The 25,047-nt window shown below is 38.4% G+C and overlaps 2 protein-coding genes across 4 annotated transcripts in view; both read left to right on the forward strand.

Annotated features, from left to right (window-relative positions):
• Positions 1-25,047, forward strand: part of LOC311089879 (uncharacterized protein) — an 832,216-nt gene that overhangs the window by 587,516 nt on the left and 219,653 nt on the right. The window lies entirely within an intron of this gene.
• On the forward strand, positions 2,234-23,971 carry LOC311089890 (uncharacterized protein). Of its 3 annotated transcripts, XR_014607775.1 has the most exons (6): positions 2,234-2,391; positions 9,330-9,466; positions 9,778-9,850; positions 17,926-17,983; positions 18,142-20,825; positions 21,532-23,971. XR_014607775.1 is itself a non-coding variant. In XM_084124925.1 (3 exons), the coding sequence occupies exons 1-3, from the start codon at positions 2,366-2,368 to the stop codon at positions 9,846-9,848; spliced, it is 234 nt and encodes a 77-aa protein (XP_083981051.1). In that variant the 5' UTR covers positions 2,234-2,365; the 3' UTR covers positions 9,849-11,917. The 3 variants fall into 3 exon arrangements, 1 of the variants encoding a protein (XP_083981051.1); XR_014607776.1 differs by lacking the exon at positions 9,778-9,850; XM_084124925.1 differs by lacking the exons at positions 17,926-17,983; positions 18,142-20,825; positions 21,532-23,971 and having other exon boundaries at positions 9,778-11,917.

Consider the following 25,047-nt stretch of genomic DNA (forward strand, 5'->3'; position numbering starts at 1 on the left):
ACACAATAACCATAACGCGTTGTTCATTATAAACGTGGGACTATAAATTATATTGAGAACGTCGTACATAGAAAACATGCCATAATGTACCCTGAGTGTAAACAGCCACATTCATCGTGAAGCGTGCAGCAAGTGATTTGCAAAGATTAATATAAAGATTAATATAAAGGTTAATAAAACGTTACACTCACTTCAGTTCTTCTGGAGGTGCAGCAGGAACACGAATAGTTGGTACAGAGTTTTTTCAGAAGCAGCTTTTAGCAAAACCAGCTTTATACTGACCCTCGTTTGTAAAGCAGTCTGGTGAAATGATTCGCGCAAACATGAAAGCATTGCTGTTGATCGTGGGGAATGTTCCCTTCGAAAACAAACTCAGCCACTGCGTCTTCAGCGGTTCGGATATAGGAACATCAAAATGACTGCTGTGTTCCTTATTACACCCAAGAACACAATCGATTAGACCATTCTACTCATAGACAGTGCTCGAGCTATCAACAATGACCGCGCCGGTCCGCGCACGCGGACTTTGATTGACAGCTCGCTCACGAGCGAGGGCGGGTCTGTGTTGAAACGCTCCTGTCAATCAGCAATCGTGGGAGGGGCGTCGATTTTGTGACGTCACAAAAACGAACAGCTTGATTTGAGACGGGGGAAACATATAAGAAGATTAAGGAAGGATGGATTTTTATCATTTTATAATGGCTGTGTACAGGCACTGCCAACACACATTTCAGTACAATCAACTTGTAAAAGTGCATGTACCATTATATGACCCCTTTAAGATATGTGAAAGACACACATATGTATATACTGTACATAACAAAATAAACAAATAGACCATCTGTGTGTACAGGTGTGCAATATACAACAGAAGATTGTAATTTACACTGAGTGTAATAATAATGTTGCTTATTAGTTACAAACTAATTACAAATGCTTACAATTATGTAAATGACGTTGAAAGATAAATTACATTAAACAAAAATTTCCCACAAAATATGACCTGTTGTCTCAAATTATAAATCATTATCAGCTTACTTAAATTGGGTAAGGTTTTTCTTTTTTTAACCAAAACCTTCTGTACTGCAGCTTTAAGTAAAAAAATGTATTAGTGATGGTAAACTACAGAAAATTTATATTGATTTATTCATTATTTTCTTAATTTTTCTCACATTAAAAATCAGAAATAGTCTATTTATTATATTTATATTAAATGTGTTGATTCAGTTTTTTAATCTGTTTTATATTGAACTTGTCTTAATGTACATTTATAACTCACAGACGTTTTGAAGATGTTTTAATTATTTCCTGAGTTTTAACTAGTTTCCTTCTAGTTCAGTGGGAATCAAATAGAAAACAAAGGACTGGAGTTCTTGTGTGAAGTCCTGAAGCATTCACAATGTAAACTGGAGATATTGAGGTCAGTAAAGTTCACATACATTAATCGATATGCTTAAAATCACTTCTACATAAAACAATTTAACCAAATCACTTTTACTCAATATCTCATGAAGAGCCTGAGTTTACATTATTTTTTTATATAATTTTTTATTTGTATTTTATTATTTTGTGATCTGATGAAAGCAGGGTCTTAAATTGACCCCCACCAAGTACCAAGCGCAGGTCAGTTTTGGCCATAGTGAAAGGCCGGTGATGATTTCATAATCCATTAGCTTTATACTGTATGTGCACTGTGGCACAAGGACCCTCTATCAGTCAGTAACTTCAGTCTTGAAAAATGTACAAGCATGATGAGATGATTTCAGCCACAGAGTAAACAGCAGTGGGATAATTGCATGACTAAGTTGCCTAGAACACATGCATCAAACCAAACAGAGCTCAAGTAAGGAAGGCAATGTGTTGTTTTGTTTGTTTTTTCAATAATGTGTAATTTAATTAGCTGATATTAGTAATTCAATATTAGTAGACCAGATGTGAAGCAGGTGTGAAACATTTTCCAATCAGCTTCTTTATTCTGGGCTGAGTAGACACCAATTAAATGATAGCCTTGAATAGTTAGTGTAGCTTTGATGAGCAAATCAGGCAACTGTGAATTCTCCTGTCAGATTTGATATTGATGTAGATGTAAAATTAATGTAGGTGAATTTCTCTGCCACTGGAAGTCTCTCATCACATGGATTTCTATTGAGATGACTGATTTTTCCTGCAAAATTGAGTTGAAAAAAAATTAAATAATAATAATTATTCTGTCTGTTTGTCTCTTTCTAGTCTAAACAATTGTGGCATTACAGATGTTTCTTCTTTAACTCAGTCTTTGACAAACACAAAAGCACTCCAGTTTTTAAAAGCGCTTAAACTGATTAAAAATACCATCGGATCCTCCAAGCAGAAGCTCATCGACGCGATGCACAACTCAAGCTGTAACCTGAGGTGAGTAAACATCCTTTAGTTGCAGTAACACTAACAAACATAGGAATGCTAATTTAAATGCATTATATTTAAAATACAGGGTTTTGCCTGAACTAAAAATATATGGTCTTCAACCAAAATTAATTTTTGTCCCACCAAAGCTTTCATCTAATTCCATCAAAGATCAGTGTGATATCTGAAATAACTGATGCACTTGTGACAATGACATGGAGCATTTTATTTATAAGCTTAAGGTGATTAAAAGAGTGTGATTAAAAAATGGATTTTTTCTTTGATCAAATATGTGACCAGTCACGGAAAGTAGGGACACAAGTCGGTTCTGGGGCATTTTGAGTTATTCACATATTCTGAAAGTGTAGTATTCAAGCTTTCCAACGATGTATAACACATGGAAATCTGATAATATTTGGAGAAGTTGTGGCCATTTGAAGGTAGGCACTCAAAAAAACTGAAATGGTAGAAATCTGCTTCTAAAGATTGGCAAGTTCTCACACTTCTGGGAATGACAATAGGGCTCATTTACATCTCATTTAGATAAGTCATACCCCCTGTAAAGCTCCCCCGTCTCCCCTCCCCCCTGAATGTACCAATTCTACAAATTCTCTAAATAAAACATCTCCAGTTAACTGGCAGAGCATTCATTTAGTTCGTTTTTTAAATAAGATACTAGAGCTGAAATGTGTTTTTTTTTTTTATCAAGTGATCAAAGTGCTCGTTGCTGCTGCGATCAGTGGCGCAGATAGGCTACAGTGTTTACTCGTGTGACTCGCGCGCACACTGCATTGTATTCACTCGACGTGCGCTTCAATCCGTTGCGGATACTCTCTATTTGTTCTGTTGAAATAACAAAATAATTAAAACGTTTGCATGTCCCTGCTTGATATACAACCACTGATGAACATAATCGTTTTGATTGAGAGAAAAAAAAACTATACGAGAAAAAAAAAACTTATTCATGGGCGGATTCGAACTTTCAACCTCTGACACGGCTGGCGAACGCTCTACCACTGTACCATTCATATGCACGTTGACTGTATTGGCGGATCTATGTGTTCACACTGACAACATGTATAAGGCTACATCTCATTAAACGACAAATTAAACCCCATTTTAACCACATTTTAACCCCATGTAAGCTACTATTTAAATCGATTGCTGGACATCGTAATGTTATTGGCGTCCATCTTCATTGAATTTTGAAATCAGATAGAGCCGGCCCGAGCGCTGCATAATAAGTAGCCACGCCGCAATTCAGTATGGAAATACACACCGACAATGACACGCCCCCTACTGCGTGCTAGAATCTCCGAAAAACAAGGCGATTTCAACATCAAAATGTACGCTTTTAAATATACCAATACTGCTATCTCAAACATGGAGAGGCTTCTTCGTGATCTCAACTTACAGATTCTGCAAAAAAACGAAAATCACCAATTTTGAAAAAAACCCGCTTCTTTCTCATTTTGCTCGAAAGTTGTGCTGCCGACTTGTGTCCTTGGTTTCCGTGACGGGTCACATATCTAACTTCACATTCTTTCCGTTTGTATCTAACGCCCTTTCAAAGAAACATTCCAGTGATCTTAGTTGGATTATCGCTCCTCTGGCAACAGGTGCATAAGGGCTAGCATGTTATCTTAGCATACTGTAAAAACACAATTTATCACATTAATATCATCTTTTTCTTCAATATAACATCAGTCAAATGTTTAAAATATCTCCCTTCTGTGATCTGATGTGGCATCTTATTACAGAATGATGGGGAAAATACATTAATTTATAGTATTTTATAAAGTAATAAAGTCTATACTGTATTTTCCTGTGTCCTCATAAACCAAATGGCTAAAACTAAATATACTAAACTGTTTGTTTTTTAGGAGCAAATTTGGAGAATCTAACTCAATTCCTCTAGTGCCACCACCATGCCATGCCAAAGTTGGACTGACGTTTATGCTAATAAGAATTTTTTATTAGGGGTTCAAGCATGAAATGCTGAAACCCTATTGTAATTGTAAGGATTTGTAAAACGCATCGTGCAGGCCAAACCGTAAGGCCTAGAGACTTGAAACCTGGCCAGATGGTAGGCCTCAATTTGGGGACAACCTATCAGAGTATGACCCCGAATGGCCCATAGGTGGCACTACAGCAACCAAAAGTTCAAAATTGCTCATAACTCTTAGACCGTTTGTCCCAGGATCAAGTGTCTTATATCGTTGGAATCTCCAATTTTGATTTAGGCAGGGAAAAATTTCTGCTATGTCGAATTTTGTCCAAAACCTACTTTTGCGAACTAGTCCCTGGTTTTTCGCCCGATCGGAACCAAACCAGTCTAGGACAATTCTCTGGACTCTCTAGATCAATAATTATCAAAAAAAAGTTGAACTTTGGCATTTGGGAGGCTGTAACAGGGTCACTTAGAAAAGGGGCGTGGCAAAATACACTCAAAAGCCTATAAATCCCAAAGGAAAACTCAGAACTTCACAAAAATTGATGAGCATATGTGTCAGAACATGGTGAGGAAGCATGCAGAGTTTCATGGAGATCGGACCATAGGTGGCGCTATAACTGGCAAAAAGCCTTCATTCTCATAGGGGTTCAAGCATGAAATGCTGAAACCCTATTGTAATTGTAAGGATTTGTAAAACACATCGTGCAGGCCAAACCGTAAGGCCTAGAGACTTGAAACCTGGCCAGATGGTAGGCCTCAATTTGGGGACAACCTATCAGAGTATGACCCCGAATGGCCCATAGGTGGCGCTACAGCAACCAAAAGTTCAAAATTGCTCATAACTCTTAGACCGTTTGTCCCAGGATCAAGTGTCTTATATCATTGGAATCCTTGGCTCAAGGCGGACAAAATGGCTATCTCTGATTTGCTCGCCCTTCAGGTGCCAATTTTGAGTAAATTGCATTTTTTTGAAAAACGTATTTTTGCAAACTTCTCCTAGATTTTTGGCCCAATCGGAACCAAACCACTGCAAGAATATTCTCTGGAGTCTGACAATCAATAATCATCCAAAAAATTCTAAATTTCAATTAACGGTCGATAAGAGGAACCAAAATATTTGATGGCACCAGGGCCACTTTTACTAAAACGGTTATAAATTGTGAACGGAAAGAGATTTTTTTGCAAAACTTGGGACACATGTTCATGAGCTCAATCTGAGGTCACGTGAAAAAAAAAATCATGACAATTGGCCACTTGTTGGCACTATAAAATGGTTATAACTTGTGAGCGGAAAGAGATATTTTCGATAAATTTGGGACACATGTTCATAAGCTCAATCTGAGTTGACATGAAAAAAATCGTGACAATTGGCCACTTGGTGGCGCTATAACAGTGAAAAAAATCATGAAAATAGCTATAAGCGCACCCAACTGTTAGTCTACTGAAAATTGGCACGCAGTGTCTTTGTCCAGGGTGCCATGATAGTCTGAGAACATTGGTGTATCTCAAAAAACTCAGTATACGTCATTGGCACAATGCCTTGAAGGAGCCTTAGAAGTTTCAAGCCAGTGTTTTTTCACAGGAGTGACCTCCTAAGACTCCTGAATCCTTGCCGAGTCCAACAATACCAAACATGCCAGGTTTCGCCTTATGGTTTTTGTAAGTGTCATTTAGAGCTTTAAAAAATTGTGTTTATCTTCAAAGCCGTTAGTCCGATCGAGACAACAACAAAAAAACAAACAAAGGAAATTTGAAAACATAGGTAAATAGCTAAACAATAATGCCAAAATGTTAAAATTATGATAGGAACTGACAAAAAAATGAATTAAATCCAATCAATTTCACCCATGGATCATTTTGATGCTCTCACATGTTTGAAACGAACAATGATGGATTGTGATGAAATTTGTTTTGAATTGGGAGTGGCGAATCCCCGTCCATACTGTCATTGACCATTCGCAAAGTCCCGTCCACTTTAGTTACTGTTGCTATGTCTGACAAGCGACGCCACTCTCACACCACACCAAGTTCTCACGCAGTGAAAAATACATTGCGGATCAGAGAGGAGACTGCGTGCTGACAGACAAGTACTTTTGATATGAAACAAATGGCGCTTTTCCACTACACAGTACCAGCTCACCTCGGCTTGGCTCGACTCGACTCGGCTTTGTTTGGTTTTCCACTGTGTAAAAGTTGTACCTGTACCTGCTTCCAGGTACTTTTTTTCGTACCACCTCCGGCGAGGTTCTAAGCGAGCTGAGGCGATACTAAAATGTGGCGTGAAAACACGGCAGACTGCTGATTAGTCAGAGAGAATAGTCACTATTCACTGCGTCATCATTGCACGCGCCAGACGGAGTATCCTGAATAAAAAACAACAAAAACAGCATACACTCGATTTCCTCCATTGTCCTGTGTGTGTGGCAGCGGATGTATCTCGCATAGAAGATTAAGTCACGGCAGTTTCCTGCGGCGTCGCTATGACGACCAGGTACTATTGTGGAGGTACTATCTACAATGAAAAACGGAGCGAAAAGCGAGTCGAGTCGAGTTGAGTTGAGCTGGTACTGGTAATGGAAAAGCGCCAAAAGTCTCACCTTTCAAATGTAGTCATTTTTTAGAGACATTTAAACAATAAATACCGTTTTGTGACTCTTTAATGTGTCTGACAGATCGCTGTAGACTCGAGGCTCAGTTAAAGCTGCTCGTGAACCGATCATCTCTTCCTTCTAGTTAATTTATAGCATTAAAATAAACATGAATGAACATAAAAGGAATGTTGTTTTAAAGTGCTAAGACGTCAGTACACTTTGTTTTTCAAATTTAAATCCTCCAATGTTAATCTACTAACTTTCCTGACTGCTTTGTGGGACAAAATGGCGGATTATGATTAGTCAGATCGCCTGTCAATCAAACTCCCTGCGAAGGGTCAATTGAGAATGCCCGTGCGCACAATCCTGATCTAATCGACAACTTTGCAGTTGCACATAGGAAAGCCCGGAAAATCCCGCTATAATGTAAGAGAGCATCTTTTTTATGTATTTGGACCTAGGCCTAACAGTGTGTTATGGTGCGCTGTCACCAGTGTTTTGTTTTTTGTTTTTTGTTTTTTTTGGTGAGCGTAGGCTCCTCCTGATTTTGTTAGTCATCTCATCTCTTATATGCTGTGTATGATCATATCCTGCCCTATTCATGGTAGCCTACTCGCGGACATTGCGTCATCAATGTCATCAATTGCGTCATCAAAGGGCCCGCCTTGATAATCCTACTTAAGGGCCCGGTGTTGGCTTGTTACGCCACTGAATATAATTGTCTAAACTCCTTATCAAAATGACATATTTACAACAAATTTGACACATATATATAGGCACACTTTGAGTGCTACTAATAAAAGTGGTGGAGATCAGGCAAGACTGTAAGAAGACTCAGGCAAAAAGGTGCTATAACTGTAAAAACGCTTTAAAACCATATATTTCCTATGTCAAACTGCCTGTATGGCTGTAAATTGACTTTTTCATCTATGATGGCAGTTGTTAAATGCTTGCTAAATAAAACGTAATGTCTTTTGATGCTTGTGTGCTTAAAGGCCTTAACTGCTTGAACCCCGATAAATGCTGCTTGCAGCTTTAATTATTATTATTTCTGTCATGAAAATGTTTTCGCCATTTAGAATTTTCCTAAAAACCTTCTTTTTCGAACTGCTCCTAGACCGTTGCTCTAATTTTCACAAAAATTAAACCAGATCATCTGCAGACCATGCCGACAAAAAGATAACTCACAAAGAATTTTACGGAGCGTTTACGAAAATAGATATAAGGCTGTATCTCCACAAGCTTTATTGTATTCAGACCAAACCGGCACAGCGCCACCTACTGGTGCAGAGATACGAAAAATGGCTAATTTTGCTTATAACTTCTGAACGGTTTTGGTCTCAAATTGGTCAAATTGGTCTCGTTAGATTCATGACGGCATGCCGAGTCGAATGATATCCACTTTTCCCATGTCGGCCATTTTGAATTTTGTACTAAGGGTTAGTGTAGGGGGATGGAATACAGTAAGAAAAAAAGAAGAAAAAAAAACATTTTATGCTTATGGAGAATCCCCATAAACCACATATTCAAGTGTGTGTTTTTGTTCAGGTAAACCCCATTATATTGGGAAAATAAATTACCCATAAAGATTTTTGGTCCCCATGAGTAAACAAGGTCATAAATCATGCAGAATAATATTTTTTGAAAACCAAAAATGCTAAATAAATTGTGTGATGGGTAGGTTTAGGGGTAGGGTTAGTGTAAGGGGAGAGAGTATACAGGTTTTTTTTACAGAATAAAAACAATTATGCCAATAAATGGACTGCATTTATATAGCGCTTTCACAGACCTATGGCCACCAAAGCACTTTACATCGCCTCACATTCACCCATTCACACACCGACGGCGGTGTCAGCCATGCAAGGCGCCTTCCAGCTCGTCGGGAGCAGCAGGGGTTAGGTGTCTTGCTCATGGACACCTCGACACTTGGTCAGGTGGAAACGGGGATTGAACCACCAACCTTTCAGTTTTTAGACAACCTACATGAACCACTGAGCCACTGCCGCCCAATAGAATGTTCCCATAAAACATGGAATCCCAATGTGTGTGCGTGCGTGCGTGCGTGCGTGCGTGCGTGCGTGCGTGCGTGCGTGCGTGTGTGTGTGTGCGCGCGCATGTGTTTGAGCGTGTGTGTGTGTGGATGACCGTGTTCATCAGCCACCACAGAAGACCATTTTTGACCTAGGAAAAACCTTGAAATATTGTTTAGAAATGTTTGTATTAAGTTTTGCTTAGTTGAAAGTGTGTATGCCAAATGATGTAAAATCAGTAACTAATCTGTTTACAGGAATGTAATGTTAGTTTCAGTCTATTACACGTTGTACTTAATTGAAATATAATAATTAATTTGCAACTTGATCCACTCAACACTGATTATTTTCTCTTCTAATTCCTCTTTACAGCCTCGTAGAGAAAGAAGACGGGGTTAAAAAATTCTTCAAAGGCATTGGTGGATTGTTTACTCTGTCTAAACCCCAGGAGAAACCTGTGAAATCAACAGCTCAAGAAAAGCCACCATCGGATGAAGGATCCTCAGAAGGTTCTTGCTATAATACTGTAATAAATGAGATGTGGCTAAAAAGCAATTCATAAATAGTAACACTGCAAAACCCACAGCCATTACGAATTCAAACTTTTTATAGTCTACCTGTATTGTATAGCACAATTAAACCGCTTTAAATAGCATTGCTTTAACAAATGTACAGTTTATTATACTAGCTCTGTATTTTAAAAAGGATCAGGCTTAGAAATTAAATAATGCAGCATTAATAGAAACATACACATTGTGAGTTATGTTGACTGGATATTTGACGATTTAGTGTTCATACATGATGTTTTGCTTTTTTACAGGTAAAATGGAGGGAGATATGCCTGATCTCAGCTCAGTGGTGGATAAGCATGAATATGGGACTTCAGTATAATGGTGTGTTCACACCAAACGCGAAGTGTATATTCGCATCGGGTTAAGCCGCTTGTCCACCAGCGTCCGATACATTTTTGTTCCGACGCGACGCCTGTGACGTTTTCGCTGCTTGGGTGCGGGGTTTGTGGGCTGGAATAAATCTGAAACCATAGCAACGGCCATACACAAAGTCTCGCCGCCGAGTTTCCATTGGCTGCTGCCCCGCGTTTTGACGCTCTCATTTGCATAAAGTATCCACCGAGATACTTTTTTGACGCGCTGCTGTTGACCAAATCGACGCGACGCGACCCATCATGCTTTGCGGGGGCGTTTTTGCTGCCTGACGTAGTTCCATAGGAAATTAATGGGCTTTGGCGTCGCGTCAGAAATCTCGACGCTGGTGGACAAGCGGCTTTAAGCCGCTTGTCCACCAGCGTCTGATCAATTTTTGTTCCGACGCGACGCCTGTGACGTTTTCGCTGCTTGGGGCCGGGGTTTGTGTGTACTTTAAATATGAAACCATAGCAACGGCCATACACAAATTCTCGCCGCCGAGTTTCCATTGGCTGCTGCCCCGCGTTTTGACGCTCTCATTTGCATAAAGTATCCACCGAGATACTTTTTTGCAGCGCCGCAGTTGACCAAATCGACGCGACACGACCCATCATGCTTTGCGGGGGCGTTTTTGCTGTCTGACGTAGTTCCATAGGAAATGAATGGGCTTTGGCGTCGCGTCAGAAATCGAGACGCTGGTGGACAAGCGGCTTTACACGCTCTAGATTACTCGCGGGATGTTTTTCTTGTTTTTCGCGTCACTCGCGAATAAAAACATCCCGCGAAAAGGAGTGTGTCATCATCATCAACAACAACACAATTTCTTTCTGCCATAATTTTTCTGTCATGTCTGAAATAAATGATATTGGATATTGCTGCTCTGTACTTGTTGTGGAAGTCCCAAATACGGAGGAAAGCCAAACGCAGACGTGTCTGGGTTCACAGCACCATCCAGAGGCGGAATTTTCCGCTCGAGTTGAAATTTTTCAACTTGCGCGGAAGACGCGTTTGAGGCGATTAAAGCTTTCGCGGCAAACGCGTCGCCCAATTCGCGTCATTCGCGCCGCCCGGCGCGAATTCGCGTCTATTCGCGTCTTTGCATTGACTTTGTATGTAATCTACTCGCGGAAATAATTAAATTCGCGTTTGGTGTGAACACACCATAAGTATCATTCCCATATCATAATGATATTGTGATTAAACTCCTCCATAATTAAAACATTGCTTATTGTAATTGTGAAATTTAGCAAATGAAATGATACAGTATAAACGTCTAAAATTAAAATTACATCATTGTGTGATACATTATGCAAAGATTTTAATCTGTCGAATCTGTCATATGTATCTTTATATTTATTTATTTAACTTTGATCTGTTTTTTTTATATATATTTCATATATACATTTTATATACACAGTATTTATTTTTCTTGATACATTTTTATTTGTATAAAACTCTGTCTCTCTGCTTTGACTGACATACGGATAATGCCTGTTATCACCCATAATCCACCACATTTTAAGTAATAGCTTTCGCATTCCCCAGTCTAGATATTCTATCCAATGCTTTTTGATCAGCAATTATAATTTTCTCATTTGCCATTGTATCGTATAATTACACAATAATAATAATAATAATAATATATAATATATATAATCTATTAATAGCATAATAAAATACAAGTTGTTATAGAATATGCAATTATTCCATTATAATAATGCCTTTTTGTGTATGAAGCACTTATGTATTGTAGTCAACCATAATTGTAACCTTATATAATGGAAGTGTTATAAAGAAAGACAACAATAATTTGCAATAATCATTGAAACCATATATGAAGAAAATGGTTTATAAAGAAAAACACTGCAATTGTTTTTGTAAAATGGTTTATTGAGAAAGTGGTTTATAAAGAAAAACATAACACTTAATGTTTTCAGCATTTATTAAAAAGCATAGTGAGGAACAAAACATGTATTAGAAAGAGCTTTGCTATTTTTGTTTTGTTTAAAATGTATTATTTTGAAAAGTTAATTAGTTCAGTTCCCTTAATTGGAGTGCATGTAACTGGTATTAAAGGTCCCGTTCTTCGTGATCCCATGTTTCAAACTTTAGTTAGTGTGTAATGTTGTTGTTAGAGTAGGCTATAAATAATATCTGTAAAATTATAAAGCTCAAAGTTCAATGCCAATTAAGCGAGATATTTTATTTAACAGAAGTCGCCTACAAAAAACGGCTGGATTGGACTACATCCCTCTACTTCCTTCTTTAATGACGTCATTAAAACCGTGTTTTGACCATAGACTGTAAAAAAATATGGACGTAGTGTCCGTGAGGTCACCCGTAGGTTTCTGAAGAGCATTTTTGAAGCCTAAAGTGGGCAGAGCCGGCCGTCGCCATCTTGGCCTTGCGTCACTCCCGGTGTGGTATAGTATCCTGTAACCCTATAGTGATGGGTCCGGGCTGAGGACCCAATTAGTATGCCAGTAGTATGCCTGATCTAAATCTGTTCTCACGATACGGTAAGGCAGTATCAGTGCAGTATAAGCTCAGGAAAAGCTCATAGCACGATCATCGGATAACGTTAGCTGTATGCTATGCTATTATCTAAGCTAAATAAAAAACACTACCAACGAGAAATGTTTAATTTCACAATCTATAGCTTCGGTTAAATACTAGTATATGAAACGTATAATTTAAAATACATTAAATACATTAATGATTCGTTATAACGTAGTACAAACGTCTTCTATAATAAAGTGATTTTGTATGATTTGTAACCAGGCACTAAAGCGATTACCCATAAAACGTGCTTTGAACCAATCGGATTGCTTGGGTCCTCAGCCCGGACCCATCACTATCCACCTTATTCTGCTCAGTCTAAACAATGCGCGCTGCCATGACGACGACTCCGGTTGCCTACTTCCGTTCATAGCGCTTGACCTGTACTAGCAGCGAGAGAATGAGTTCAAGCTCCTCATGTGCTGTTGTTATTTGTTTTAACAATTCAAAGAAGATTTCAAACTTTTTAGAAACTGAGTGTTTCGAGCATAAGATAAGAAGGAGATAATGCCCATGTCCGGTTCCGTATCAGATACATTCAATAAAGTAAACGTTTAGAGTGGTTAGCGTTAAAACTGAACTTCTCTCGCTACTAGTACAGGTCAAGCGCTACGAACCGGAAGTAGGGAACCGGAGTCGTCGTTATGGCAGCGCCCATTGTTTTGAGCAGAATAAGGTGGATAGGGTACAGGATACTATACCACACTGGATAACAGAAAATGGGCAAAGAGGCTGAGAAATCACGCCCAAATAGCTCGACGTGATGGAGTTAGCTCAGGCTGTTAACGGCTCTGGGTAATGCTTGATAACGTTATGCTACTGACAGTACCAAGTCTGCGACTGCACAGTGCCTCGCGCTAAAGTGACACTTGATGATGTAAAGCCAATTAAAAGTTCCGGTTTTTGCCCTTCGAAATATTATAATAGTTAAAAGACATGGCTACAACAAGTGAGACTGTGTATCGTGATTCTGTACTATTCTGCTAGTTGAAAATGTATTATGCAGTAACTTAATATTACTCTGAGAGTGTGTGTGAAAGTGATTTATGTGCTTAACATTAGGCCTACATGTCAGTCACTTTTTAGCGCAATTTTCCACCGGACAAAATTGCGATTGTTAACTCGTGATTTCTGTTCTGTCTGTGCGCACCAATCTTGCACTTCTATCTACTCCTCAACCAGACCACCTAGAGACTTCGGGTTTTCGGCATTATGTTAAGGAAGGTCTAATCTCGGGAACGCACAAAAAAAAAAAAAAAAAAAAAACTGAAAAGATTTAGGCTACTATCTCTTAGTGTTGTGATCCCATGAGGTCAGAAAATTGCGCTAAAACACTCACCGAGTTTTTATTACTTGTTTAGTCTATGGTCCGTCAGCGTGGCGTCACTCGTCAAGTTCGTAGAGAGCTTTTCAGTCCATTTTAAATTCTGATTTTGGCCACCTCTCAATTGGGTTAAACCATAGATATATTGCCTATGAAGTTAAAGTAAATGCGCTAGAAATCCGCGCTCATTCAAGGATGTGCATTTATTGCATGGACGGAGAAAGCGCCGACGCCTGCATGATTTCATCTGACGGTACAAAAGCATATTATAATCTATCTGTTCCGTGAGAGCAGAACGAACGAGCCTTTATTGACGTTTTTAAATTTGAAAACTCCAAAAAGCAACGAAATTGTCAGACATCCATTAGTGCATGTTCACAGAGGAAAACAACTGAAATACAGCGCTGGTTGTTCTCTCGAACGATAGCAGATACTCGACGACTACGACGGAATCCAAAGCCGTGGGCTTTGTACCCAAGTAATGGGTGTATTAAATTGTATGAAATAATCCCGGAAAAAAAAGCACAAACACTGCAGAGATGGCAAGTTCAGCAGCTAACATTTGCTGAGGTGAAGTGACGGCTACAGCAGACAAACGGCTAGCATTGACATCAGCGGCAACCTACCTGTCATTCAAGTGGCCACACCCTTAAATGCAGAAATTTAAATATTAATCAACTAAACGGATGAGTTATAAAAAAATTCACCCCCCTCACAGTTGTTATGAAGGGCAAAATTAGCTGTATAGACCAAAGCCACATCCAGGCTGTAAACATGTTTTTTTCTGCTGTAAAGTTGGTAATTTTAACATGGGGGAGATACAGATTTGACTCCCTTCTGCAGCCAGCCCAAGCGGCCAGTTAATGAATTGCAGTTTAACTCACTTCCGTGTTGGTTTCAAGAGGGAGACGGGGAGGTTGCCGCTTGGTTTTGACTAACCTCCGCCCACAGGAATACAGGCGTATTGATGGCGAACGACAGATGTGGTTGATGTTTATCTATAATCGGATACCGCAAAAGTTTAATTCGAAGTTGTTAGTTTGCTCTGTCCATTTCACCACGGACTGTTTTTCTAACCTGGGATAATATCAAGCAGGCTTCTCTCAGCGTTTCATACCGACGAAGGGGACAATTTCAACTATATTCCAGCAAGCGGTAGGTCTAAGTAGTGATTTACTATGGAAGTAGCGATCAACTTCACATCGTTTCTCTTAGTAGGATGAAAATAATCTTACTTAAACTGTGATTAGTATACAGAAAGCGATCAAAGAACAATCCCTTTCCAATCGCCCAAGCTGTCAATCACACAGCGCGAGTTTATCTGGACACTTGCCAAAACTCGTTATGAAATCAATGACGCTGTTACACTGCACAACGAATCTCTTACTGTATTTATATACCTCATGTTTGCATTGGTGAAATCATTAGTGAGTGCAGAAACTGCGTTGCAATAATAAGATCTTTTTTCACGCGATCAACAGACTGTCATCTGCTCAAAGCTCATCACTGCAACCTTTTATGTGATTGAAATAGATCTAAATACTTAAACTTCTCACGATTCGTTAATCCCGATAGCTGTAATAGTAAAAACGTATAATAGCTGTAATAGTAAAAGTTTTCCATTTAGTTCCACATGTAATGCCAGATATTTCATATGCAAGCATGTCAGCCAATCACAGCAGAGGGCGTTTACATTGAAGTCTCACAGCAGACACGCCCCTTCAAACAGAGCGTTCAAATCAGGTGATGAAATCAGGCTAGGAAAAATGCCTTTTATTTCTAAATTTTGATCTAAAAAACATACTAACATTATAAGGGCACCCCAGGAAACATTATAAAATAATAAAATTATCCATGGAATGGGACCTTTAAGATGCAACAGCAGATGCAGAGAGATTATGCAATTTCTCGACCTGACCACTAGAGGTCAACACAATATCATATGAAGAATACGTTTTATATAATAAAACATCAATAGTGGCCTACAAATAGAAATAGCACCAATCTTTTTTGTAGTTTTTGGTAGTGAACATTTACCAACAAGTATTGGAGAAATGTTCTACTTTCCTTTATGAAAGACATAAATTAACTAATTGTGATATATTTTGTATAGGGAAAGTACAGTTCAGACTAAAAAGGAACAATTGCGTGTTATAAAATCAGAATTGCAAGATATAAAGTCATAATTGCGTCTTATAAAGTCAGAATTCTGACTTTTTTTCTCGCAATTGCGACTTTATATCACGCAATTCTGACTTTATAACACATAATTGCGAGTTTATATCTCGCAATTCTGACATCTTTTCTCAGAATTGTGAGATATAAACTCCAATTCTAAGGGGAAAAAAGACGAACTTTTTTTTTTTTTTTTTTTACCGCACTTTACACGCAATTGCGACTTTATATCATGCAATTCTGTATTTATATCTCCCAATTGCGTGTTATAAAGTCAGAATTGCGTGTTATATAGTCAGAATTGCGTGATATAAAGTCGCAATTGCGAGAAAAAAAGTCAGAATTCTGACTTTATAAGACGCAATTGCGACTTTATTTCACGCAATTCTGACTTTATATCTCGCAATTCTGACGGCGCTGATCCACTTGTTCGACACGACTGTCGCGTGGTGTCGCGACGCCTCCCCACATTGGTACGTTGATGGGCGTTAACCGCTATGGGCGTGGTTTTGACCGAGCGGGAAATGTAGCGTATTAGAACAGAGGACCTGCGAGAGACTTCCCTCCGTCTCCATATGCTCTACTTCTATTGGATGGACGCGTCGCGTTTAACGGACTTCATTTGCATAAAGATGGGCATCGGCCAGCTTTTTGACGCGCAGCATTTTTTCAAATGAAGCGCCGCCTTCCCGGAATGCTTTGCGGGTGCGACAAAGTCGCTTGACGTCACCCATAGGAATATAGTGGAGCGCGGCGCGACAGAAGTGTCGCACGGACAAGTGGATCAGCGCCGTGACTTTATAACACGCAATTCTGACTTTATATCTCGCAATTCTGAGAAATAAAGTCAGAATTGTGAGATGTAAACTCGCAAAATGTGAGATAAAAAGTCGCAATTATCTTTTAAAATGTTTTATTCTGTGGCGGAAACAAGCTTCCATACGATACAATATAACCAATACCTGTATTTTCACTGCATTTGTCATTCTTAAATGTATTGATAGAGAAACAAAAAGAATATAAATCATATTAGTTGGCTTAATTTGTTCATCCCTTCATTTCTATTGCTCTGTCATATTTTATCTTTCATTTAACAGAACAGCACATATTTAGAGCTGCTCCAGCAGGGCTCAGTGCTGAGGATTGGGTCAGTGATACAAATGTTTAGACACCAGTGAAATATCAATTCTTTATTCCAATATTGATACTACAACAAAAAACTATACAGTAATCAATCAAATATGAAAAAAAAAAAACACTGCATATTCATTACTGGATAAATTAAATATAGATGGATCTTTTTGTAAAGTTACAAAAGGTAGCCTATTTAGTCAAGAGCAGTTAGTCATTTATTTGTCCTTTGTTTGACTAACGGGGCGGGCATGATCGAAAAGTCGCAAAGGAAAAATTTTAGGGAAAACAAATATATTAATCTGAAATGTAGCAAATTAATTTTCAATTCATTCAGGTACAATTACCAAACATATCTCAAGGTCTTTTTGTCTTTTTATTAATTTAATTAATAAACTAATTACATAAAACTATTGTCAATGCACTACAAATAAACTGGTTCTATGCCTTTACTATTTAAAAATACAAGGCTTAGTAATTTGTTTTCCTTTGGTGGTACAGCCTGAGACATGCACTTCTGCATTTTTGTTTTGCTTTTCCCTCCATTGTACCGAACTCGTACCGAACCATGATATCTGAACCGAGGTATGAACCGAACCATGACTTCTGTGTACCGTTCCACCCCTAGTATGAAGCCAAATGATCTGCCAGCTAGCAGCAGACCTAGCAGCTAGACTAGTTATTCAAAGCTAGCTTAACAACCTACTTGTCCAGTCAGTGATTACGAAAGATAACCAGGACTTAATTCAAGTCTGTGAGTTGATTAAAGGGAATGTGATTTGAGCATGAATGAGTATGTACATGAGAGCTTGGTAAGCTATCTAGGAAGCTAATATTATTTTTCTTAATTTAGAATCCTGCATCATGGAGAGAAAAAGAGGAAAAAGAAAGATCACCGACTTTTTTCAAGGGTAAATTGTGCTTATGTCATAACATGGCTGTTGTTGGGGGAAATTGTAGATATATTGGTCAACACTTATTATTCACAGATGTCTTCATTAAAATGTATTTAATATAGCCAAATGTTTTACCATAATAATAGTAATTAAAACAATATTTTGCACCATAGAATACAGTTAAAAAGGCCAGCTCACAGCAGCGCAGCATCGCCCAGCCAAGTCAAGCACAGCCCAGCCCAGCACAGCCCAGTTTAAACAATGGACGGATCAGTATCCTTGGTTATTTGTGAAAGATAACAAATTAGGATGCACAGCCTGCAAGGAGGAAAAGCGGCTATTTACAACACAGAAAGGTGTTCAGATGGCAGAGGAATGGATTAGTGGTTGTGTGGGAGGATCTAATATTCTGGCTATGCACAAGAAAACATAGAGACAGTTTAGCCCATCAAAAGGCTTTAGGTATAGAGAAACAGAGATAGAAAGAAGTCCTTCCGAACATGGCTGCAACAGTTACTGCTTCTCTATTTGAAGAAACTGCCAATTAGGGTTGGGTATTGGTTAGGTTTTATCCGATACCAGTACCTACTCGGTATTTTTCAAACGGTTCCGGTGCTTAAACGGTTCTTGAAACGGTACTTAAGAAAACTCAACCGCACACACTTTAAAAAAATAATACCTCTGTGTGTGTGTGTGTGTGTGTGTGTGTGTGTGTGTGTGTGTGTGTGTGTGTGTGTGTGTGTGTGTGTGTGTGTGTGTGTGTGTGTGATTTTCTGAAAAAGATTTTCTGATTTCTGATTAAATGAAAAATTGTGCCCTTTAAAAGGCTACTGATGTAGCACAAAACACTTGAGTTAAGATAAAAATTTTGTCTTCTCATATTATGACTTTTACAAAACAGAGAAATATCTGACACTGAGCAGAAATATTTAACACACACAGTATAGCCATATAAATATACTTGATATTGATATACTTCATACTTGATATTCAAGATTTGCAGTTGGAATTAAAATACTAGACTAACCCGAAGAGGAACACTGGCAGCTGAACTTGAACTTTAGTCAAGCGGGTCAGAGGTTTTGGGTTCTAATCCGTATTTGTAGTTTTTTTATTTATTTTATTTTTTTTTTAAATCGATTATGCTCATCAGTGGTTGTATATCAAGCAGGGACACTTTGTGTCCATTATATTTTGAGATTTCACCAGAACGAATAGATATGAGGCGCTGTCTAGGGCTTAAATCAAACTTCATTCACGCACATATGAAACCCTTGCATACACATGTACTAGGTAGTCACACATACATGTATACTGCTGAATGCTCAAACTAATACATATGAAATGCACAACTTCTAAAGTCGCTCACGCACACACACGCAAACTCTACACACACGAGACGCGCGGAACTCTCCGCGCACATACTCATCTGAGACGTGAGCACACACACACACACAAACTCTCCGCGCACATACTCATCCGAGACGCGAGCACGCACACACAAACTCTCCGCGCACATAATCATATAGACGGCGCCTCATAAATAGATCGATCTCCGCAACGTATTGAAGCGCGCGTCCGAGTGAAGACAGTGCGGTGTGCGCGAGCCACTAGAGAAAACACTGTATCCGCGCCACTGATCGCAGCGGCAACGAGCACTTTGATCACTTGATTTAAAAAACACATTTCAGCGCTAGATCTCTTATTTAACAAACGAACTAAATGAATGCTCTGCTGGTTAACTGGAGATGTTTTATTATCATTCGTGCCGCGAGATGTTTTATAGGGGGCGGTAAAAAACGTCAGGCACCGAAATCAGGCACCGAAAGTTTCATTCTTATTCGGTCTGGTTACCGTTTACGTCGGAACCGGTTCCCTATTGGAACCGAGTTTCGGTACCCAACCCTACTGCCAATGCTTTAAGAACTGCATATTTTGTGGTGAAGGAGAGGCTGGCATTTACAAAAATGAGCTGCTTGGTTTCTTTGCAGGAAACAAATGGTGCAAAAATGGGCCAATTGCACAGGTCAGATCACGCATACATTAACATGATAGAACATGTGGCTGTTAAGATGAAAAAAAACAACAACTGTGATATCTAAAATAAAGAACAACGGGTCTCTCTTAGTATTACAGTAGATGAAAGCAGCACATATGGCATTAGTTATCTGGTAATTTATATAAGAGCAGATGTCACATGTAGAGGGGATGTGGAGAACATATTCCTTGACTTTGTTGCACTTGATGAGGGAACAACAGCACAAAATGTATATAAGGCACTTAAGAACAGTCTGATGATGGCAAAACTGGATGATGAGTATTTTAAGAATCATCTCATCAGCATTGCCACAGATGGGGCAGCAGTAATGACAGGAAAAGACAGTGGCCTCATTGTAAGGTTAAAGAAAGATTTCCCTTCACTTAAGAGTGTGCATTGCCTTGCACATAAACTAGAGCTGGCTTCTCTCAGCACGATTCCCTAAAATGTGTAACAGGATGTAACCACTTTGAACATTTTATATCAAAGTTGTACACAATGTATCACCAATCTACCAAGAACGCACAGCTCCTGTCTGAAGCTGCCTCTGCGGTCCATATCAGCCTGCTAAAAAGTGGGAAAATATTTACCATCCGCTGGGTTTCCAGCAGTTACAGCACAGTGCAGGCAGTCTGGAAGGATTTCCCAGCTCTTGCACAGCAGATGAGAGCAGCATCTGAAGATCGCACGTACACTGACGTTGAGCGAAAGAAGTACACTGGGATGCTGAACAGACTGACCAGCACAGGCTTTGTTACAGACCTAGCCACCATGAGAGATGTGCTTCAGGAACTTAAAAGCCTTTCTCTGAAACTGCAAGTGAGTACCTAGTCATCTTTTGTACAGTATAACATGGGTTCTATGGTGGTTTAATAGAAACTTGTAGAGTAGCTACAAGCTTGAAAGTAACTTTAACTTTTGAGCAGCTTGTAGCTTGTCAAACTACAGATTCAGAGTAGCTTCCCTAACACTGCTGTTAAAACATACATTGTACTATGAAAAAAAACCAACAAAAACAAAAAAACATTCAAGTTAAGTGCAATCAAACAATAGTTCATTGAACTCACCTGAGTCTCTCCAGTGTGCAGTTTGTATATTGAGTTTCTTCACTCCTGAATCCTGCAGATTATTGTTGCTGATGTCAAGCTCTTTCAGACTGGAGTTTGATCTCAGGACTGTAGCGAGAGCTGAACAGCTTTCCTCTGTTAGACCACACTTACGCAGCCTAAAATGATGAACAGAAGAGGGAGAATTTACAAACACATTTCCAGAGAAGTTGGTACATTTTGTAAAATGCAATAAAATCAACAGTCTGTGATTTGTTACTTTTCTTTAACCTTTCTTTAACTGACCTTTAAAAGTATGAGACCATTAAGTATCTAACTGACTATTAAGTATCTGACCTTTACAGAAATAGATAGCTAAGCTATAGATTGCAAAGCTATAGATTGCAGCGTGCATTTATGGTTATATTGATACTTCATGTCACACAAATCTAACAATCTCCTTTATATATACATTTCAGAAGAGGAGTACCTCCCTAACAGATGCCAGCCGGGGACATTAGACTGACAATGGAGGTTTTGGATGCCATGAAGACACATGGGGGAATGTCAATGAGAGAAGCAAAATAATCTTTGATGGAGGGAACCTTTAAGGGAGTAGCCCTGAAGGAAAGCACAGAGAAGGTCAATCAGCTTCAGTTCTTTCAGGCAATGATCGACAACCTGTCAAGTCGTCTTCCAGATTCTGAACTCACAAAGTCATTAAAACCATTAGACTCTCACAACTGGCCCAAAACAAGGGATGAACTGATCTTGTATGGGGAGGAGGAGATACATGAACTTGCAAAGGATCTGGGTGAACCAACCAGAGAGGCTGTTGAAGATTTCCGTTCCTGGAAACTGGAAGAGGATCAAAGTGGGAAGACCTTAAGAAGATTGATAGTTCCAAGCCAAACATATCTAGCAACTTCAGCAGAGTGTGAACGAGGGTTTTCCGCCATGAATGATACAGCCAGTAAGACAATAAATCGCCTAAGGGTCAGAAGTCTCTCAGCTGTCTTGTTCGTCGACATTAATGCACCCCAATTGGAGATGTTCAAGCCTTTTGTGCTGTCCTGGCTTAAAGAGGGGCACTGTCCATCTACTGCAAAGAAGGCAGGAAAGGAAGCAAAGAATAAGAGAGAAGACAGACCACTGTGGTCCATTATGTGCTGATGTTAGACAATACTCCTTTAAAGGTCTAGAGCAGGGGTGCCCAATCCTGATCCTGGAGAGCTACTGTCCTGTAGGTCTTCTCTCCAACCCCAGTTGACACTAACCTGATCAAGTTGTTCATCCAACTAATTAATTATATCAGGTGTGCAAAATTAGGGTTGGAATGAAAACCAGGATGGTAGCTCTCCAGGAGCAGGATTGGGCACACCTGGACCAACAGTACCTGGACTTTAGTACATACTTTAGCCTATTGTGTTGATACAACTGATACTATTCTGAACTGAAAAGACTGCAAGAAAAGATTTAAACAACATGTTTGGTGTTGAAGATGATAACTTTAAGGGGCGTTTTTAACACTCATACTATAATAATAAATGCTATTCCGAAGTAATTATTATTTTATTTTTTTTCATTTTAATTTTGAGAACTAGTTAAGGCAAATAAATAAAATATGTGCCTGGTCACCTAACATGTTGATTTTGAATAATGTGGTTACTATTGGATTATTGTCATTTTAATGGCTTTTAGTCATGTTAGAATATCTTAAGTTTTTTTTTTTTTTTAAACGTGTCCCTAAAGATTTTAGTTCAGGTTATGGATTGACTACTTTGAAACAAAGTAAACCATCTAATGTAGGTACAGTCTTTTCAGACATCATTATTAATCATTTAATGCAACATAAGGGATGATAAATGCCATTTGTATTTGATCAAATCCCTTGAAGGTGCATGGTGCTGCCATAATAAGTACACCTGGTGAATTTAGAGTTAACTTCCTTGCTCAAGGACAGAATGACCTGTTATTCACTTTGTCATGTCAGGGATTAGATTTATATAAGGTGCTGTAACTTTGTTGCTCCAGAGTTAGAGGTTTACGTGTTAGATTATAGCCACTTCTCCAGACACCACTACAATACTGGGCCTAGCCCAAGCCATGAAAAACATCCCAAGACCATTATCCCACCTTCAACATTGGTCCATATAATTTTGCCTATAGTGTAGCAAGGTAGTCTTCAGAATTTTTTATAATTTAATAATTACATTTTAGGGGACCCCCCAAGAGTCCTAAGTCATTTCGAACCCTGATTTCTGGTAACATGCCATTAGAGGTGGACACTAATTCAATTATGTATGTTTTGTTTTTTTACTTTCCTGATGATGCTGGGCTAAAGAAATTATTCTCAATTCCAACACAGTCCTGATGGTGTCATCTGCAGCATTTTTCATATTGAATTTGAAATAATGCAGTGTGACAACATGCCCTGCCTGCACAACTGATTTAAACCCGGCAAGTGTCTTCTGCTTAGCGAAGCATTAAATAACCATATCAACTGTTAAATAACATATTGGAGATTAAAATATATGTCTAATTTAAAATAAACACCAAAAATAGAGTGAAAAATTAAAAAAAGAAACCATGACATGATTATACAAAGTTACCATTAGAAGTAGTTAAGTTGGTCAGCTTGTTTCTATGGTAATGGTCGTGACCTCTGGTTAGATATAATCTTACCTTAATTAAGTGTGTTCAGATCTATGGGGACTAAATAATATATTCCAGACTAAGCAAGTAGAGTACGGCCGTCTAGGATATTAGTCAATCGCCTCTGTTAATGATGACCGAGACTGACGAGCTTGTGATTTTACATTGTGAAATGTAATTTCAATAAAGAGTTAAAATAATCAAACATTCACCTAAATTTAACAAACATCAATTAAACCTTTTTCATTTTTGGAGTCAGATGAAACAAAGAGGTAGCCTAATTAAATTACTTATAGTATAGTAGTAGTTTATTTGAATAATAATATATAATAAAAAAAAAATTATATATATACAGCCTATATATATATATATAATTAAAATAACAGATAAATAAGGACATGGACTTCTCAGCACAAGCTTCCAAAATTATTGTAAATCAGATAAGAAATTCCCATGTTCAAAAAGGAGTAGGAAGAAGTTCAAAAATCCCTTTCTCTATTTTTATTCTTTAATTAAATACAAAACAAGTAGATGCTTTACATATTTACACACACATACACCGTATATCTACTTACAGTATACACTAAACACATGTATACACATAGACACAGATGCATACCTTCATGCATACACATACACATTTCCATCTATCTTCTTCTTTTCCGTCTATCTATATCAAACCTAATTATAATCCATCCAAACTAGATTTAGTATTTAATCCCAGAAACCGTACAGTCAGTATAGGCTACAATACTAACGCCTCAAATCCTTTTCATATCCATTCAATATATTCATTTTAAATATTCTCTTAAAATTGCTCATTGTTGTACATGATTTCATCTCTTCACTGCAGTTGTTCCATAAATTAACTCCTTTGGTTGTAATGCAGTGATATTTAGCATTTATTCTTATAAGTGTCTTTTGAAATACAAAAGTTCCTCTTACAGTATATATATACAGTGAGGAAAATAAGTATTTGAACACCCTGCTGTTTTGCAAGTTCTCCCACTTGGAAATCATGGAGGGGTTTGAAATTGTCATCGTAGGTGCATGTCCACTGTGAGAGACATAATCTAAAAAAAAAATCCAGAAATCACAATATATGATTTTTTAACTATTTATTTGTATGATACAGCTGCAAATAAGTATTTGAACACCTGTCTATCAGCTAGAATTCTGACCCTCAAAGACCTGTTAGTCTGCCTTTAAAATGTCCACCTCCACTCCATTTATTATCCTAAATTAGATGCACCTGTTTGAGGTCGTTAGCTGCATAAAGACACCTGTCCACCCCATACAATCAGTAAGAATCCAACTACTAACATGGCCAAGACCAAAGA

This window comes from Abramis brama (genome assembly GCF_963993115.1).
Source record: "Abramis brama genome assembly, chromosome: 9".
NCBI lineage: Eukaryota > Metazoa > Chordata > Actinopteri > Cypriniformes > Leuciscidae > Abramis > Abramis brama.